The sequence below is a fragment of the Aspergillus brasiliensis genome (genome assembly GCF_001889945.1).
Source record: "Aspergillus brasiliensis CBS 101740 unplaced genomic scaffold ASPBRscaffold_6, whole genome shotgun sequence".
NCBI classification, from domain to species: Eukaryota; Fungi; Ascomycota; class Eurotiomycetes; order Eurotiales; family Aspergillaceae; genus Aspergillus; species Aspergillus brasiliensis.
Window position 1 is genome coordinate 2,009,395 of NW_027137447.1, and position 17,988 is coordinate 2,027,382.

At 49.6% G+C, this 17,988-nt stretch overlaps 8 protein-coding genes across 8 annotated transcripts; 6 read left to right on the forward strand and 2 right to left on the reverse strand.

Annotated features, from left to right (window-relative positions):
* Positions 1 to 229: 229 nt before the first annotated feature.
* ASPBRDRAFT_55477 (uncharacterized protein) lies at positions 230 to 684 on the reverse strand (the record flags this gene model as incomplete). Its single annotated transcript, XM_067627393.1, has 3 exons — positions 230 to 374; positions 437 to 516; positions 628 to 684. The coding sequence occupies 3 exons, from the start codon at positions 682 to 684 to the stop codon at positions 230 to 232; spliced, it is 282 nt and encodes a 93-aa protein (XP_067479506.1).
* A 1,463-nt stretch (positions 685 to 2,147) lies between these two features.
* Positions 2,148 to 3,720, forward strand: ASPBRDRAFT_591336 (dTDP-glucose 4,6-dehydratase). Its single transcript, XM_067628004.1, has 4 exons — positions 2,148 to 2,172; positions 2,254 to 2,413; positions 2,487 to 3,028; positions 3,088 to 3,720. Exons 2-4 carry the CDS (start codon positions 2,319 to 2,321, stop codon positions 3,531 to 3,533), a joined length of 1,083 nt encoding a protein of 360 aa, XP_067479507.1. The 5' UTR covers positions 2,148 to 2,172; positions 2,254 to 2,318; the 3' UTR covers positions 3,534 to 3,720.
* A 757-nt stretch (positions 3,721 to 4,477) lies between these two features.
* On the forward strand, positions 4,478 to 5,411 carry ASPBRDRAFT_43650 (GFA family protein). The gene is made up of 2 exons (XM_067625039.1): positions 4,478 to 4,883; positions 4,938 to 5,411. Exons 1-2 carry the CDS (start codon positions 4,560 to 4,562, stop codon positions 5,004 to 5,006), a joined length of 393 nt encoding a protein of 130 aa, XP_067479508.1. The 5' UTR covers positions 4,478 to 4,559; the 3' UTR covers positions 5,007 to 5,411.
* ASPBRDRAFT_125240 (MFS transporter) lies at positions 5,214 to 6,821 on the reverse strand (the record flags this gene model as incomplete). Its single annotated transcript, XM_067617771.1, has 3 exons — positions 5,214 to 6,038; positions 6,101 to 6,557; positions 6,622 to 6,821. 3 exons carry the CDS (start codon positions 6,819 to 6,821, stop codon positions 5,214 to 5,216), a joined length of 1,482 nt encoding a protein of 493 aa, XP_067479509.1.
* Positions 6,822 to 10,399: 3,578 nt separating this feature from the next.
* Positions 10,400 to 10,966, forward strand: ASPBRDRAFT_89566 (uncharacterized protein; the record flags this gene model as incomplete). Its single annotated transcript, XM_067629522.1, has 1 exon — positions 10,400 to 10,966. A coding segment is annotated over one exon (567 nt), but the record flags the coding sequence as incomplete, so codon positions are not given.
* A 2,293-nt stretch (positions 10,967 to 13,259) lies between these two features.
* ASPBRDRAFT_124879 (uncharacterized protein) lies at positions 13,260 to 14,645 on the forward strand (the record flags this gene model as incomplete). Its single annotated transcript, XM_067617738.1, has 1 exon — positions 13,260 to 14,645. One exon carries the CDS (start codon positions 13,260 to 13,262, stop codon positions 14,643 to 14,645), a length of 1,386 nt encoding a protein of 461 aa, XP_067479511.1.
* Positions 14,646 to 15,878: 1,233 nt separating this feature from the next.
* Positions 15,879 to 16,958, forward strand: ASPBRDRAFT_675403 (alpha/beta fold hydrolase). Its single transcript, XM_067628916.1, has one exon. The coding sequence runs from the start codon at positions 16,037 to 16,039 to the stop codon at positions 16,472 to 16,474; it is 438 nt and encodes a 145-aa protein (XP_067479512.1). The 5' UTR covers positions 15,879 to 16,036; the 3' UTR covers positions 16,475 to 16,958.
* On the forward strand, positions 16,345 to 17,292 carry ASPBRDRAFT_43654 (uncharacterized protein). The gene has a single exon (XM_067625040.1). It carries the CDS (start codon positions 16,636 to 16,638, stop codon positions 16,930 to 16,932), a length of 297 nt encoding a protein of 98 aa, XP_067479513.1. The 5' UTR covers positions 16,345 to 16,635; the 3' UTR covers positions 16,933 to 17,292.
* Positions 17,293 to 17,988: the final 696 nt, after the last annotated feature.

Here is a 17,988-nt window from a genome sequence, read left to right on the forward strand (position 1 = left end):
ACTCTAGTATCTGACACGATGGCTCACTTCGTATCTTGGGCCGGCTGTGGCACCAATGATTATTCTCTCCCCCAGCTAAAGAGATCTCGGATGTCCAAGTTCGAATCATTTATTCTAGTACGCATTGTTACTCCACATGGATGTAAATTCATGCAGTCAGCTACATCAGCCTTCATATGTCAATAATGAATCAATAATACTTCCAGAATCCTGAACTGAAAGACCAGTTCTATCGCGCCGCAAACCCAGCAATAATTGTCAGCATCTCAATCTGCTCTGGGCCGTTCAATAATTCCTTTTCCATAAAAGTGGAATACATCTCGCGAAGCCAGGCACGACTCTGATGATGCTCAAGCGCAATGGTATCGGTCCATCTGTGTCACCGTGTCAACTAATCATCGCACAGATATTTAAGCCAGAACCGTCCGAAACATGCCTTTCGATGACCTTGAACTCCAAGGTACCGTCTGCTCGGTGATGTTCGGTTAAGAGAAATGCCAAACAAGATGGCTCTTCCTGTTCCACAAGACGTGCCGTGTCGCAAAGGCGAAGCCCGAGCTAACGTATTGGTAGATATCAGCGAACTGTGAGCAATGCCTGACAAGGCGTGAGGTAAGGGTCGCATACCTCAACCTCTTTTCCGGGGGCCGGCCGCAGGGTGGCAATGAGTTGGACTTCAGCCATGGCTGGTTTCGCTTGCTGAGTCGACATGATGAAGAGAGAGAGACCTGGGCTTATATCTTATCTCTTAACCATCCTTGTCGACACTCCCTCGTATCTGTTGCTGAGCTAGAGCCATTCATGTGTTAGCGCTGGACATTGGCCATGCTTGCAACGCCATGAAGGCCAGCAAAACCTACCACACACATAATCAATTCCCGATGACATTCCCTATGCTTGGAACCTCGCTAATTCCTATGTTTCCTCCACGTGGTCATAATCGCCCCTTACATATATCGAGATAGCCATTGACCACAACATACCCTGACGCTACCACCCATCGGACGTATGTAACAGGCTCGTCGTAAAGCAAAGGTGCATCCCTGGGCTCGCTCTGGAAACGCGTTGTATCACTACATATTACTGTCACGGTACTCATGCCCATAAGCGTCGATGAAGTTATTGATGACCAATATTTCGAACTGAGCGAAGCGAGCAAGGGGTTTCCATAGACATAACAATAAATCATCCCTCGATCTTGGCTGGAAAATACGACCATACATGGTATGTGGATCTTTTACATGGTCAAACGGTGATATATTCGTCATCACCACTATGCTCATCTGTGACAACTGCTAATCAGAGACAAGTAGGACTGACTATTCAGTCACTAGGCTGAGGTCCAGTTTGTGTGTGATCGACTATCGCTGATCCTCCTCCGCCTTTTATTCAGTAAGCATCACATCCTCAGACTAATTGGCCTTATTGTACGATTGGACGTTTTCGTCATCTGCCGATAGCCTAGCTATCGATATTCCACACCGATGTCTATGATGTTGTTTACAGGATCACTGGCAGTATCTACTGCCTTCCGAAAATGGAGGAGCTATGACCTCCGGCAAGCTTAGCGATACTAGAAGACAGGCATAGCTAACGATCATCTCCATGTACCGGGTCGCAATGGAGAATACAGTCTGATGATCCGGCTGACTAGACCGTTCCGCCTTGTTCCTTGGTCGTCGTACACCTCCGTCATTGATTATGCTGAATTGATTACGCTGACTGCGTGAAGAGACATGCTGGACTACTTGCAGTCAGCATCTTTTGGCCACAAAGCGACAGTGGGTCCTGCAAGTCCGACGCCAGCCGTGGTCATGGTGGACATCATCATGAAACTCGATGATTACTTCATGAATCAATCCAGATTTCCCTTTGCAAGGGGCTCGTGATGATGTTGAACGACCGAACTCAATGCAGAAGGTGCCTGACGAAGGTATGCCGTCTGTCCCATCTTCATAGTGGTGATTTAGGCTACTTTGTTGCACACTCCAATGACCTAGTTGCGTTGTCCGGTACTTCAAACCATCAATTGTTCTGGCTCGATACACTGTGCTAGACAGTCAGGACTATAGCACCTCTACAACGAGAGAACATTGCACACTAGAGTTCAACGGTATGGTGAGAAGGGTGTAACACTTCGCAAGACTGGAACAACGAACATAAACGATTCATGTTAGATTCCTTCAACTAACCGGGATAGCAATACCCATTGCGCTACACTTGTCTACCTCGAGGCTAATGTTTCACTTATAGAGCATCGAAACCTTGGTGCAAGAACTGTGTGCTGTGTGCAAGCATTACACAAAGTTTACCGCACGATGACTGTCCAACAACTAGAGAGCAATGGCTCAGAAGACGAGAATACATTGAGAGATGTGAAGACAATTTTGGTTACTGGAGGAGCAGGCTTCATGTGAGTCTATCACTGCAGCCATGGCTATTCGAGTGTCGAGACAACAGTGGATAATCTAACACCACCTTGTCAGTGGGGGCTGGTTCGTTCGGCACCTCCTTCAGGTATACGGAACGAAATACACGGTACTCTGCTTCGATATTTTCGACTACTGCTCGTCCAAGCGCAATCTTCACCCTGTTGAGCATCTACCCAACTTCCACTTCTTTCAAGGGGATCTGTGCGACCCCGACAGAGTGGGGGCTATATTCCAGCAGTTCACTGTGGACGCCATTGTCCACTTCGCGGCCAATTCTCATGTAGACCAATCTCTAGTCAACCCGGTCTCTTCCACACAAAACAACGTCACTGGCACCCATGTCCTCCTAGAGGCAGCACGACAGGCCGGAACAGTGAAACGCTTCATCCACGTCTCTACCGACGAAGTATACGGAGGAAACCGGCCAGGCCAGGACTACGCTTTTAGCGAGGAAGATCGGTTGAACCCGACCAACCCGTATTCAGCTAGCAAAGCGGCTGCTGAGATGATCGTCAACGCCTATCGCTATTCCTTTCACATGCCTATCATAATAACCCGGTGTAACAATGTTTTTGGTCCCTGTCAGTACCCTGAAAGTGAGAGCTCCCTGCTGCTGGTCTTGATGGCCGCTGGTTTCTGATATACCTTTCCTTAGAACTCATCCCCAAGCTTGCGATGCAAATGCTACGTTCCCAGCGGATGACAATCCATGGTGATGGAAAGGCCGTTCGTGGGTTCGTCTACGCCAGTGATGCCACAAACGCGTTCGATCTCATTCTCCATCGGGGCCGTGTATCAGAGACCTACAATATATCCTCAAGGGAGCAGCTGGAAGTTATAGAGGTTGCGAAACGCATTCTAGGCTGGTTCCATGCGAGTCAGAGCGACGCGTGCGATCGATATCTGGAAACGGTGGAAGATAGACCCTTCAACGATCGGATGTATTGGACAGATGATTCCAAGCTTCGGCGATTAGGATGGACGGAGAAAGTCTCCTTCGATGATGCACTTATCATGACACTGGAATGGTATCGTGACCATGGCGAGACGTTTTGGTCTGGACCAGGCCCAGCTTGTAAAACGAACGGGAGCCTGGGCTGATAATATTGAAGCATATTGGCATCCGCGCTTTGCGTCAAAGAGAAGCTAAGGCCCAAACATCAGGATAACCTCATCATTATATTACCATTTATTTCTATATATGCTAAAGAATAAGAAGAGCATACCTTCATTTAAGGCCATTACCCATTCGGTGATCGCTATATTACTTTCCAACCAAGAGAAGACGATGAAGAAAATGTCCCCCATCCCCCCCTTAACTGTTTACTCTCCGGAGCTTAGGCATGGAACAGACTGACCAGTCAGGAGTTGGGTGTTGACTGATCAAATACGGTGTTCATCAACAATTTCAGGCGTATCAACCCTTAAGAGTTAGCCAGCATTTGTACCTAATCCAAGGGCGATCTTTCAAGCTCTATCTACTTTGCATGCGCTGCAGTGCATCGATAGTAGCAGAAGTTTCATTCTCTGCTCTTCGGAGTATAGGAATATTGTTAACAACGTGCCGAAGGAGATTGGGGTCAGTCAATAGGAGAGTACGTGATTCTTTATCAGGCCCAATGTTTGAAAAAAAAAAAAAAAAATAAGAAATGAAGGAGTTAAAAAAAATAATGGTCATGAAAAGATAGCTATTCGTGGTGTGCTCAGGGGACAGCAGAAAGGTAGTCCTTACTCAACATCTGGTGGGTAATGGTGCTGGCCAAAGACTGTTGATATTCATGAAAGTAGCAAAATAAAAATCCCAGGAAGCGCTTGAGCTAGAGCTCAAAAGTGATCAGCAAGATCCATGAAAAATGGAAGCCATGTGATGATACGACAAGAAACCTAGCATGATCGTATCGGCGGGAGCCCAGCATTTATACGAGCTGATGTCAGATCCGTGCGGGGACCGAAGTCTATAAGACAGCCATTATCCACTAACCTAGTAGTTAGTATTAGATCTGCCGATCTGAGTCACAGTATGACCTCTATAAAAGGAAGCCTAAATGCCATATTAATCTGACTTGTAAAAGCTATCACAACTTCCCCCGGACGATCAGTAACGCCCACCTCAATCAACCAACCACCATGTCCTTCTTCCCCACCCCAACATCAGAGCGAAGCACGCACCAAGGCAGCTGCCACTGCGGTGCAGTGCGGTTTCACTTCTCGCTCTCTCCGCCATTATCTGAATATCCCGTCGTCAACTGCAACTGCTCGATCTGCAGCAAGAATGGGTATCTGCTGGTGTATCCCTCTCTGAAGGACTTTACTCTCGAGAGTGGCGACGAAACGATCCGCACGCACCAGTTTGGCCGGCATCAGGCGAAACATGAGTTTTGTGGCACCTGCGGAAGCAGTTGTTTCATCCGTCTGGTGGGAGAGGATGCGCCGTCCATTGTGGCAGTGAATGTGAGAGTAGTTACCTGTCTAAACGAAGGTTGAATGCGATGCTAATCGATCCAGGTCCGACTGCTGGAAGAATGCGATCTGGATAAATTGAATTATAAGAAGGTTGATGGAAGGTCTTTCTAACTAACCGGAATATGCGAATCGAATCAGCTTCCGGTCTGACAGTCGAGAGTCCATCAACACCCCATTCACACCGGATGTAGTATAATAAAGCCTAGCTATCCCAAGGGGGCCAGGGGTGGAGAGGTAATTCTAAGGAGAATGTACTGTTGAAGCACAATGTATATTAATCTATCAATGCTTTTGTCTACAAACGTCTAGGGTATCTTATTATAACTTCACTTGGAATCGAGGGTGCGTCCGGATGCGTGCGCCATACCGCCAGAAGAACAGCGGACAGGCACACATGGCGAGCGCAATGAAGGCGAGAAGGGAATTGCCCCATCCCAAACCCAGGGCATCGTACATGGACGGTCCGGCCAAGGGCAACAGGGCTCCGACCAGCGATCGGAGACCCGTGTTAGCTGCGGTCACCGAGGCCGCGTACCGGAGATAGGAGTCGACCAGGTAGGTACTGGCGGACATGAAGACGGTCATGAGGCCAATGGCAAAGACGCCGGTGCCCAGGATGGGGACGATCCAGTGCGTTTGCGCCTTGGCCGCCCAGCCGTACCAGAACAGGCCGATGGGGATGGCCCAACAGCCGAAGACCATGGGCGGCAAGCGCGATTCCGGGGTAAAGCACCCCTTGGCCGAATGGGTGCGCGCAATGTGATTGGAAACGGCACCGCAGATGACGAGGCCGATCAGACAGCCCACGCCGAATCCCAGGTAGGCCAGGCCCGCGACACCCGGGGAGAAATGATAGACGTCCTCGAAGATGGAGGTGATGGTGGTGAACATCAGGTACAAGTAGCCATAGGTGATGGCGGCAAAGAGCACCATGAGTAAGACGATGGGCGATTTGACGAGGAGCTTGATCGGACGAGCCAGCGCGACCAGAAGAAGCTCGTGCGCCTGTTGGCCACGGTCGTGAACCGAACGCAGGTTGGGATTACCGGTGGCCTTGCGTAACCGGGCCGCTTTCCGCTCCAGAATGACGGGGGCGTATGTTTCGCGATACCAAATCATGCAGAGAATACCCATCACTGCGGTCTATCGCCAAGATGGTTCCATATATTAGCCGGGTTTTGTTGGAACGTTGACATCTGACTTACCGCGATCGCAAGCACCCAAAACACCCAGCGCCAGCCTTCCGCTTCGGCGAGGAAACCACCCGCCACCGGTCCCACGACAGGGCCGAGGATGGGCCCCATGGCCCAGATGGCCATGATGCCGGCGCGCTTCTCCTTGGGGACCATGTCGGCCACGGTGCCCGAGCCGATGGTGAGGGGGCAAACGCCGGCTGTGCCCGCCAGGAGACGAAAGACGATCAGCTGTGGCATGGTTTGGGCCACGGCGCAGGCGATGGTGAAGATGAGGAACAGAATGTTGCACGCATGGTAGAGTGGCACGCGACCATAAATCTCCGAGAGCGGGGCGATCAGGAAAGGGCCGATCATATAACCCAGCACATAGACGGACACGACGAACGAGGCGAGCATGGTACTGGTGGAGTGAAAGTCGCTCATCACATCCTGTACCCCCGGGGCGAACATGGAGGAAGCCAACGGTCTGATGTTGTGGCATCGGCGATCAGCTTGGATATGACAAACAGGGAGAAGCAGCGATAACGTACGTGATAAAGGTGTTGAACGCCATTAGGACTAGCTGGCGCCCTTTCTTCCAGCGAGGCCAGTTGAATGGATTTTCCGGGTCATCGGGGCCATCATAATCCACGACATTGTCTTGGTGTAGCTCCGTGGGCTGCGAAGTAGTCGTCGTGGGCGGCTGACCCTTTTCCAAGTCCGGGTTGGCGAGGGGGTCGGATGCACCCATCGTGGCCCGCCTCGATGGAGATGGATGGAGTGGAGGAGATGGCGGCAGAAGGGACAGGGGACGGGGAATCAAAACCAGGGCATGCCCCGGATTTTATACTAAAAGAAATCTAAGAAGCCATGAGGACGCAATGGCAGCAGCCCCATCGCAAGTCGACCCATGGGAAGCCATGCCGACCGTCAGGAACAACGGCAGGACCACATCATCATGAATAAAGCATCATGCTAAGACGAGTTTTGAAGAATGGATCTCGGCTGTTTCCGATCCGCGGACCAATGGGAAGGGCGAGCAGCGCTTAATACACATAACTCCCCCTTCATAATGCCCTTATACCACGATTTATGCGGATGCATTAATCTGAGTCGAGCATAAGACCACCGAATTCGGTCATTATTCCCGGTGGGCTTACGTCAGCCGATGCCGCTCGTTCCAGGTCCCTCTTTCATGCTCTCTTTCATCTTGAGAGAAAGATAGGAGGATGTACCTGAATGATACCTCAATGTAAACTGAAAGAATAAATAATCTTCTGCAATATAGTTCATCAGTCCATACTAGTCTCACCACAATGGGCAGGCCGGGCATGGATGACAATGCATGGATTGTGCACCGAGAAAGGCTCTTCTTTCCCGGCTCCTCGGCTATGGTATCCGAAAGTGGGGCCGTGTTAAAATTCAAGCAGAAAAAGGGACGGGGAACGAATGCGAGAGCGAGAACGAGAAAGCAGATAAATATGACCATGAAGGTATACCAAATGGTCTCCTAGCCAAGTTGACATTGGAGAGCGAACTAATAAATTATATGTGTGAGGATACTCCAACAAAATTGGAGATTACTCAGTAGCAGTAACTTCCAATTTTGCTCAGTAGTAGGAGAACTCTCTTCCGTCCATGGAATATATATATATTTAGTTGGTGCTAGTAGTTACTGTAGACTGGCGCTTTATTCTTAACTCTTGCAGCCACTGCCTTTACCTTTCTGCTGATGGGCCCCAATGATCCATCATTAAGGACTGTCTACAGCCAGCTAGTAATTCTTGAAATTGGTCTTAGCAGTGCTTTTAATAAATAGATTATTATAAATTATCTGAATTATTTGATGAATCTCTATCTATAAGTATAACGGAATTAGATATAGTTATAGTAACTTTTTATTTAATCTATAATACACCGCTGATATTTATAACTAAGAGTTGGAGATCCTGCTGGGGATTATGTACCATGCCAGAGTAAATTAGCGCCTGATGGTACTCTGACTTCGAAATATGGTGCATTAACAGTGACTTGACGTCTTTGTTCCTCGAGATCCAGGGATTAAGAAACAAACAACCAGTACTCGTTATCGGTGGGTGGGAAGCATGGATGTTGAGGCACGCTACAGATAACAGGTAGGTAATGTTCCTCATAAAAGAGCTGTGTGTCAATGGTATCGTCGAACTAGTTCGGATAGACCGACGATGAAGATCTATCTCGCTGTAAGTATGTGCTCATGACATGAGGATTTTGTTCCCAACAAGTTCCTCTTTTCAAGATACTTCGCGTATTCGACAGAGTAAACTTGATGTCATACTCAGCCCATGTAGATACGAAGAGAGGCCTGTCCACGATGATTCGGCTGAAGCAAATGACCTGAGCACTTTGGCCAAGGCCCTCCCAGCTAGGTACTGCGGCTGAGCCTAAACCCACGCTCTGATACTATCGACGCCCAACCTGACTGTAAAAAGAGCTCAGTCTTTTTCTTAGGAACAGTTCGACGTAGGCAAACCCACTACGCACTATCGCGCGTGAGGACCCAGGAAATGGCATCATGAGTTAATAGATTGTCAACTATTTGATATAAGGAATGAATTAGATATGTTAGTAGTCATGGAGAATGGACCCCGCAGATGGGATCAGGTCATTCTAGCTCTGATTGCTGCAACTCGTCGAGCAGTTGGGGCTGTTCATTGGTACTAAATAGCCATATTATACGTTATAATACAGATCATACTCTGTCAGATCGGTGTTACAGCCTCAGTGGCGTGAACCAGGCCCCCGCGTGGGCTATTTTTGAGTGTGGCCCTCTTCTTGGTACCATAGGGAAACGTGTTTTCCCTTTGCCCCTGAGCCTAGCGGAGTTCTAGCCCTGCAGCTAAGTATGTGGGGCACGGCCAGTTACAACGTACTCCAATGTCAAAACAAACCGGCGGCCATATTCCGAGACATGAGCAGGGGCTGGGTGGGTGGTCAAGAAGGCTGACACACTGGAAATTTTGTGCTCAACAAGCGGGGAAGCGGATGTTTAGTGCAACCCGGGGGTTGGACTACGGAACGGTCCGATATATCCGATGACTATCAGTCCCCTCTTGCGACCTGGAAGAAGAAGATTTCCCCGAAATACTTACCTATTGTTCGACAGTGGTGCGTTAATGGACCATGCAACTAATGAAATACCCCGCAGCTGCATCTGACTTGTCCATGCTTGGTCCCTCTACGTATGCCACACAGAATACTTCCGTGCTTGCTTGGAAAGTGCATCCGGATGCTTGCGATTCAACTGTGGGAAACAAGAAGCATACTAAGGAATCCCATGATCTATAGCAGATATTCACTACAAGCTGCTGAGCCACATACTTAAAATCCCTCAGTGGCGTTGGAGATCACGTTATTTGGTGGACGAGTGGATACCTGGGTCACGACCCCAGCTAGAATTCGGAGTGAGCTAGTGGATGATGTCTGAAACCCTACATAAGAGGGAATGGGATGAGCGATTATGACTCCTGTACTCAGAGGGAACGGTAGACAACCCACCGACTGGGGGATGCTGTGATCCGCACGCCCTTCTGCTTCCGCAAATCATTGTTTCTGATGCGAATGTTCGAATCCTTGTAGGGTTTTGTTTAGTGCTTACTCGTATTCCTTGGCTAATTTGAGGACCTGGGTAAGATGCGGCACAGCCAGTACGCATGAGTAGCCCGTGTACGGAGCACAGACTAGCCAGCTGCAGCTATTCCCATCACCGGACTTACTGCGTTATTTGAATCACGAGTACTATGGAAACTGTAATGTAAAAATCGGATAGACATATAGGGCATCACGAAGGACCTACACTCATCCATAGACGTATAAAACGAGAATAGCCTGGCTATGTTTGGCTGTTGGTGCGAAAAAGACATACTGGACAAGATTGGTTACTCGAGTTACTCTAGACAACATTAGACCGTGTATTCTGAGACATACACCCAAAGGATACCAGTGCAGGGATGCGGCTGTTGGCGGTGGCGGCCACATCAGTGATCTGCAAGTCCTCTGCCTCTTGATGACTAGGAGCACAACGGAGAGCATGCATCAAAGATGGATGTAACCATAACAGCCTTGGATCATACCACAGGTACGAGACGGTGTCGGAATCGAAGAGTATGTGCATCAGGCCTTCCGATGAATACCCGAGTCATTAGCTTTGCGAGAGCTTGAGTATAGGCACCTGCGGGGAGCTATTGACCCCAAAGCCTATAAAACGCTGTTACTGCCCAGCTGTTTAGAGACACATCCTCAAAGAAAAAGCATCCAGGACTCGTTCGATTTGATAATTCTTTTATTAACATGTTTCATTCTTTGATTTTCTCCGCGCTCTTCGCTACCACACTTGGTTACCGTCTATTCGAGTACTCAGGTGAACGATGTACGGGATCCCAAGTCGGACTTCTCCGGCTTGCAGGACCCAGTGCATGTAACAAGCTGAACGAAGGAGTTGCCACATCGTTGCTTGTGAAGATTGACAATGTCCATGATGATCAATATTCGGTTAATGTCTATGACACCGATGATTGTACTGGCTCGATTGTTGGAACTATTCAAAACATGAATGGTTGCTTGAACCTGTATGCCTTTAGCAACGTCGTCGGCAAATCCGTTCAGGTCGTCCCGGTTCCCCAAAAACGTGATGCAACTGAAAGTGAAGGCTTCGAAACCGACTACCTGTACAACCTTCCCCCGCCCGATGACGAGCATCTGAAGGTCCCAATCGCTCATGGTTTGTTTCGTACTGTCGAGAAATCCAATCGCACGGACGATGGTGCATACGTCAACGAAGCATTTGGGATGTTTCTATCTGCCGAGCCCGAGCATGTCAGCAACATCCAAAGCCTTTGGGCTATTCCAATTGAGGAGCAAACGGCGATCGAGCCTGTCAACTCACCCCCAACAAATTTTTGAGAACCGCAACCCAGACGCGGTAGTCCACCATTTTCAGGAGAGCAACGACATCAGCCAGCATACTGCCACGATGCAACATATCGCTGTGGTATGAGTCAGGGAGCCAGTCTTCAGCAGCGGTTCGAGGTCAGTACCCGAACGAATGTACCGACGGTCAACATGGGCAACGTCAATTGCCTTACGAGGGACTGCTGCGCAAAAGATAGCGTGGTTATCACCTACGGTACTGCACGTGATTACGAAGAAGGCGTCTGCGAATGGCCATCCTCAAACCACATCATTCTTATTATTCAGAGGAGCAATTGTGACAACGATAAAACTCGTGGAGTGTAGGTGGCCAGCACTGTCACATAAAGCAACAACACACAGGCCATGATAGAAAAAGCGACCGAGAGCACCATCCGGAATCAAGCGGAATATATTCCGATGGTCTTCAAGTCCACAGCCGCTGCTGGCAGAAAGCGTGACTTGACCATTGCATGGTCAGGAGATGTGATGGAGAAGAACAACATCGCCATGGATATCCGGAAAATTAATTTGGGAGCAAATGTGGACCCAAGCGGTGGTGTTAACCTTGATATCTTAATCTCACCCTCACGAATCTGTACATGGAGCTGGACATAGCCATCTTTGCTGATGTCAGTGTTACTCCTCAGGCTGGGGTAACATACGTCATGGCCTTGTGGTGTTATACTTCATCCCGGCATGGCGAATGTGACCTTTCAGATCTCGGACGGCAAATGATACCTGAACATTATCGACAGGAGTGCAACGAGGACATTAGAAAGGACTTCCACATCTCTGCTAGTCTCTCTGCTGAAGTGCATGCGGAGCTCATTCACATTGTAGGTGTCGCGCTCTGAATCGGTATCTATGTTCTCGATGGGCTGCTCGATGTCTCCGCTGGGATTAATGCCCAGACGCAGATTGGAGATGAGTTTGCGGTTGATGTATTAGAATCCATCAGCACCAGTAGTGGCGTGACCGCTGTATCAAGGAATGATACGTGTGATGACAGGCACTAGTTCACAGGTGACTTCACTTTCAATATTAATGTCTTTGTGCCTGGACTGTATTCAGGTGGTCTCTACAAGGTGACTGTACCGATCTATGGGATCAGTAGCATAAGAATCCCGAGCCCTCCAACAAACATGAGCCTCAAGTATTAAGCCTAAAACCAAGCTGAAATCCGCTCCGAAGCGAGGGTCTGAAGCCCAATCCGGTTTGCCGCTATTCTTTGCTCTCGGGGTTAGCCTAAAGAATAGCTAGTCCGCAGGCGAGAAAACTCTGTTTACTCATCACATGTCATGCCACTTACATCGTAAATAAAAGGGGGATAAACCTTTGGCGTAGAGTACTCAAGACAAGCCAAACTAGATACTTTCAAAGTCAACACGTACTAACTGGGCTAGTAAGAGGCAAATGGTCCGAAAGATTAGAAAGCTCGAAGAAACTATTTACATGCCTCCTCTTGGACGAAGAAAACATCGCATCCAGTAATTGGATTGGGCTGGATACCTCTAGCACAGGGTTCAACCCTCGGGGTGGCTCGTCCGAAGAGTGGATGCGACTAAAATAAATACGAACCCCAGCCAAATTCTCGATCACGAGATAGTCGCTAGATACTTAGGCACCAGGGGCGAGCCAGGCAACATCGAGGAATTGCGGAACAAGCCGTCAAAGTCTGTTTGGTCTAGTGGCTGGACTAGACTCAATTTCGACTGTGAACAAAGTCGGGTGTCAAGAGCGAAGGCGCTAACGGTTCTCGCCCCAAGTCCGGTTTGCCACAAAACGAAGGGGTCGGGACAGATCGCGACTCTGTCGGAGCCCACGGGTTTCCTGGATTACTGGAAGAGCGTAGAGTAGGAAGAGAGAGTGACCCTTTCAAGGCCAGGATGATGGCGAGAGAGAATTATCTACATCAGGTCGAATTCTGGCCTGTTGGACCCTGGTGAAATTATCTGGACGGGGCGAAGGAAAAAAGCGTGAGTCTTAGCGCTAACGCTAAGCCCAAACGGCTCCGCGCCGGACCCTTTTGCGAAACCCTGCCAATCATTCACTCGACGTGGCAAGCTATCAAGATGCAGCAATTTCCACCAGTTCCTTCGCCGAGTCATTGAGGCTCGAGCCTCCAGGTAATTATAGATAAGCTCGTGAGTGCCACGATGATCTCTGAACTCCCCTCATTCGAATTCTCCCTCACTTCTCCCCTCTCCGCTCGTTCCCATCCACCGGGTTGTCCATCGAGATGGCATCCCCACGTTCGTTTTCGGGGTTTCTCTCGTTTCTGCTACTATCCCAACTGTCTTCTTTCGTTTCTGCGGCCCCATGGATTGTCACTGCGGACTACCAGGAGGTGGTCACCACAGCAAGACATTACTATACCACATACACCACCACCCTCATTGAGCAAATCACCCCCACCGTCACTTCTATGCCCGAGCCCATTTCGACTGCTACCTCCCTCGGCTCCTCGAACTACTACTATTACTACAGTGACGATGACGACACCGAAAAGGATGTGACCATCATTCAAGAGCTGTACCCAACCGGAGTGGGATCAGTCGTCGATGACTATGACTACGGTTACGGCTATGGCTATGACGACGACGACGAGTATCACAGCACCAAGTTCGTTGTGAACATCACCTATTCGGCGCCCACTGGCTGCTCGTCTCGCTGGACTCAGACAACCGCCGTTGAGATTATTCCGCCCACCGACGTTCAGGATCTGCTCCCTCGCACGGCTGTTGCTACATCAATCTCGGTGGACTCTGTGAGGCCTTTCCAGCCAACGACCTACACTATTGACATTGTCTATGTGGACCCCACCCAGGTCCCCACAAGCTCCCTGGAGTCGATGAGTTTATACAACCGGCCGACCTCATTGTATACGGCTTCCAGCTGTGCCTACACCGGCAGCAGCGGAAGCGGCTACTACAGCGGCTCATACTACGGCGACTATGGCTACGACGACAATTACAACTGGTTCACGGACGATTATTGGATGGGCATCTCCCCGCTGGCCCTCACCCTCATTCTGACCCTTGGCTGGATCGGCCTGTTCTTGATCCTCGGATTCATCGAGGCATGGATCCGGTTTCGTCGCCTGATGATGGGTTGGCAAACACGTCGCGGTCTTCCCGTCTGCTGGTCACTGACCATTCTGCCCTTCACTTTGTTACTGCTATGCTTCTTCCGAAAGGGGTATCGAGCTCGCTCCGATGCAGATGGGGAGGTCCTTCGCAAGCGGTGGAAGGCGATGGGTTTCTGGACCAAGCTGCGTCTCTACTTCGTCTGGGGATTCCGATACAAGTACCCCCCGGTGCTGGGTCCTGCCCCGGCCCGGGTCAAGACCAGCAAACAGCCCGGAAAGAACCCCGGTCCTCGACTGTTGGAGCCCAGTCCCTCGCCCAGTGTCGCGCCGCAATCGCGGCCGGGATCAGCCCCTGCGCCCACCGCTGCTGCTGCGTCTGGCGCCATTCCGGTTCCTCCTCCGTCTGATCCCGAAATGGGGACCATTTCCTCGACACCAGTGGCCCATGCACCAGAAGCCGCTGTGCCTCCCACGACGACTACTATACCCGAAGCACCACCTCATCACCAGGATGAGGAGATTGGCCGGGCAAACTGATGGCTGAAGCCGCGTTAATACTGCACTTATGAACCGGTTCATATAATTGCAAACGATGCCGACCGTTCCTTTTCATGCCCTAGTCTGATACCCCAACAGTCGCTGTTCCTTCTAATTTCATCCATTACGACAGAGATAGCACTGGTTCTATGTCCAATGATTCAATGTAATTCATAATAAATTAATGTATTCAGTTGACGGTCTCCGAAGTATCACTGCTTAATCTATACTTGTGTTCAGCCTTATGAGAGTTTGAAAACAACCACTTATTGCAGAAACACGCTCGGACGCATCAGCACAAATTTTGTCTGACTTACCCAGAGACCTACCATAGATAGAGCTCGCCGCCTTTAAATAACAATAACATGATCCCATGAGAATAACATGAAAGAAAAGGGTATACTGGTTGGCTGAAGGCCTATCTTCAACAGTATAGGTCCTGAAGGCAGTTCGGGTGAATGACCAACAAGGACCACGCTTCCCGCACTCGCGTGGGTATCATTCACTGCTGGGCTTAGTTTTGCAAGTAATTAGAGGGATGAGAAACATATATTTCTCTTCTGAATGAAGGAGTATGGATTTTATTACCTTCTGGACGACCCTTTTGAGCTCTGTTGACTACCTGGGTGTCTTGAGTGACAGGGACAGGAATGGCATAGCCACATAGGAACTGTTGTTCATAGTCCTTTCCCTGGATATTCTGCTAGGTCAGCCTAGTTGCCAAGACCAGAATTCTGTGGTGACCTCTTCCAGCAGCCGACACGAAGAAGGGTGTTTCTCGCTCACCTGGGCTATCGAAGTGGTCATGACCTCTATCACCGCACAGCAATATCCAGGTAGTAGGACTCATCCTGCAAGTATGAACTCATCTCAGCTCCCCGTGTGCATTCGTCCCCACACACTTGCCCACGGCTATACTGTTGTCAGTTCGTGATGATGCCAGGGCATTATCTAATAATTCACTAACCATGGAGTTCTGTTTGGGGCACCTATCATCCCATGATAGAGACACAACTTGCGGGATATATGCTAATATATATGTTGTATAGGAGCGGAAGCGGCGCCAAATGGATGAAGTGCGACATGCTAGTTTCAGTGAGGAGACTGCTAAGCAATTTAAGGCAAGAGACAGGTCCTAGATGACTTCGTTCTAGGATCTCACGGTTTGCCCAAATAAGAGAACAGATTTCACTAACACAGAAAATATCAGGTGACTGGACAAAAATCTACTTTATTAGGGAAGATAAGGAGGATAGGCGAGATAAGAGGAAATGGAAGAATGCCACCGTCGGAGAACAGATAAATACCCCGCTGCTGCCTAGGAACGACTACCATTCTGTTCTGTTCAGTAGAATAAATCATGCTACATACTACAATCACCCTCTGACTGAATGCCTCTCACCTCATCCCCTTGGCTATCAGGACAACGAGCTGGCTTCGTCTCGCTCGGCAGCCACTGCCTTTACCTTTCTGCCGATGAGCCCCAACGATCGATCATCCAGGGCCGCCTGCAGCCGGCTGTGATCATTGAAGCTGGTCTCGGCAGTGGCCTCAGCGAATGGGTTGCCGTGAGTCGCCTGATCGCTCAGCGAGCTCGCGTCTACAGCTACGACCGTGCTGGATATAGACGCAGCGAGCCCTCACCAAACCCGCAATACACCGCCATTAACCGCAATCGAGAATTGGCGACGCTGCTGGAGGTTGCGGAAATTGAGCCCACCGTACGTCCTAGTCGGCCATTCTTACGGAGGGGTGCTCGTTCGTGGCTTCCTACACCAATATCCAGACAAGGTAGCTGGCATTGTTCTAGTCGACTCCGCACGGAGTAGAACATTCACTGCCCGCTGATACTTTTAGCCTACTTGGTGATTCAACCTACCACGAGATTGTTGGCTTGGATCAGAAGCATGTCGTGTCAGAGGGAGAATACGAGGTGATCAAGACAGATGAAAAGAGGATCCTCCCGACAGCCCAGATCGAAGAGTCTTACATGGCAGAAAGTGCCAAAGGAGTCAATGACGCATTGCCGGAGGGATGCTGCATCCTCGGAGATAAACGGCTGAGTGTGATCTTCGCCAACGAGTCAGTAGATTTGACTATGATATACCACCATGCTGTAGAAAACAACCTCGGTACTGAGGAGGCCAGACAGCAACTGGCTGTACGGTTGGAGGACATGGAGCAAGTTGATGAACACAGCCAACGCGCGCATTTGGGATTGTCTAGGAGCAGCCGGTTCATCTACGCGGAAGGCAAGGCGCGGAGACACACAATCTGCAGTATGTGACAACGGGGGGAATTCGGGATGAGGTTCATCTGGGTGCTGGGGTTAGAGGCATGATTATCATTTGACGTCAAGCAGCAATACCGGGCTCAATTGCCACGCACTATGCTGTAAACACAGTGACCCTTTGAGGAATCCTTTCAAATGTCGACGACAGATTACATCTTCTGTGCCGTTCATCATACACATGCACTACGCTCTCGCTGGCGCACATGTAGTCGATCTCGCCTGGGCCGACTTGGCGGCGGCCCCAGCCCAAGGGCTTCAGGATATCAGGGTCGCAAAACGGGACAATGCCGCCGTCACCCGGCGAAACCGAAGGCATAGAGACCAGACATTGAGCATATACGGCCTTGGCGAACGGAGTTCTTCCGCCGGGCTTGATGGATTCCCGGTGTCAGCCAGGCCAGGAGGGTTTTTGACTCCGACGCTGGCAAAGGTACTCTTGATCACCCCTTTCCGGTGATACTAGATACTAAACACCATCTGCAAAAGCCCGGTGCAGTACTATCCGTTCACAAGGCGAGAACATATTCAATAATACGATATATTCTACTCGCAGACTCGAACACAGGACATTTGATACCACTGCTGAAGAATATATATTCTAAAAAAAGATACCAGAGCATGAGTGGGTGGAATTCACAATCCCTGCCAAAGCGCATTTGCATGACGATAAATGGCATAATCTTTAGACCAGATTTCGCGGTACCCACCCTCCACCGGAATTGCCTTCCTACACTATCTCTGCCATCCTGCCTTTCTCGCTGCATCTTCAGCGGTAGATAGTGGGTTATGTGGCTGAAGAATGCGGAGATAACTTCCAGAGCGCGCACAAGGAATTTCTCAATATGTTCGTGCCGCTTCCTGTTCCGTGCGATCTACATTTAGCTGATCCTGGCTGCAATGCCGTTCTGGTCGCAATAGCAAACCAGCTGATCCTTGTCGTAAACTAAAGTAATTCACTCAGAAAGCCCACAGGCTGCCACCGTCGTTGCAAGAAAGCCTTCCTCAGAATCTATATATTATTATATTATTTATATATAATATTAATATAAT

Bases quoted from the DNA above. Each gene is read 5' to 3' on its own strand.
- ASPBRDRAFT_675403 (XM_067628916.1), top strand. From the start codon at position 16,037: ATGCCTCTCACCTCATCCCCTTGGCTATCAGGACAACGAGCTGGCTTC.
- ASPBRDRAFT_43654 (XM_067625040.1), top strand. From the start codon at position 16,636: ATGGCAGAAAGTGCCAAAGGAGTCAATGACGCATTGCCGGAGGGATGC.
- ASPBRDRAFT_43650 (XM_067625039.1), top strand. From the start codon at position 4,560: ATGTCCTTCTTCCCCACCCCAACATCAGAGCGAAGCACGCACCAAGGC. The intron at 4,884-4,937 runs GTGAGAGTAGTT...TAATCGATCCAG, and splicing joins CGTCCATTGTGGCAGTGAAT to GTCCGACTGCTGGAAGAATG.
- ASPBRDRAFT_591336 (XM_067628004.1), top strand. From the start codon at position 2,319: ATGACTGTCCAACAACTAGAGAGCAATGGCTCAGAAGACGAGAATACA. The intron at 2,414-2,486 runs GTGAGTCTATCA...CCACCTTGTCAG, and splicing joins ACTGGAGGAGCAGGCTTCAT to TGGGGGCTGGTTCGTTCGGC. The intron at 3,029-3,087 runs GTGAGAGCTCCC...ACCTTTCCTTAG, and splicing joins TCCCTGTCAGTACCCTGAAA to AACTCATCCCCAAGCTTGCG.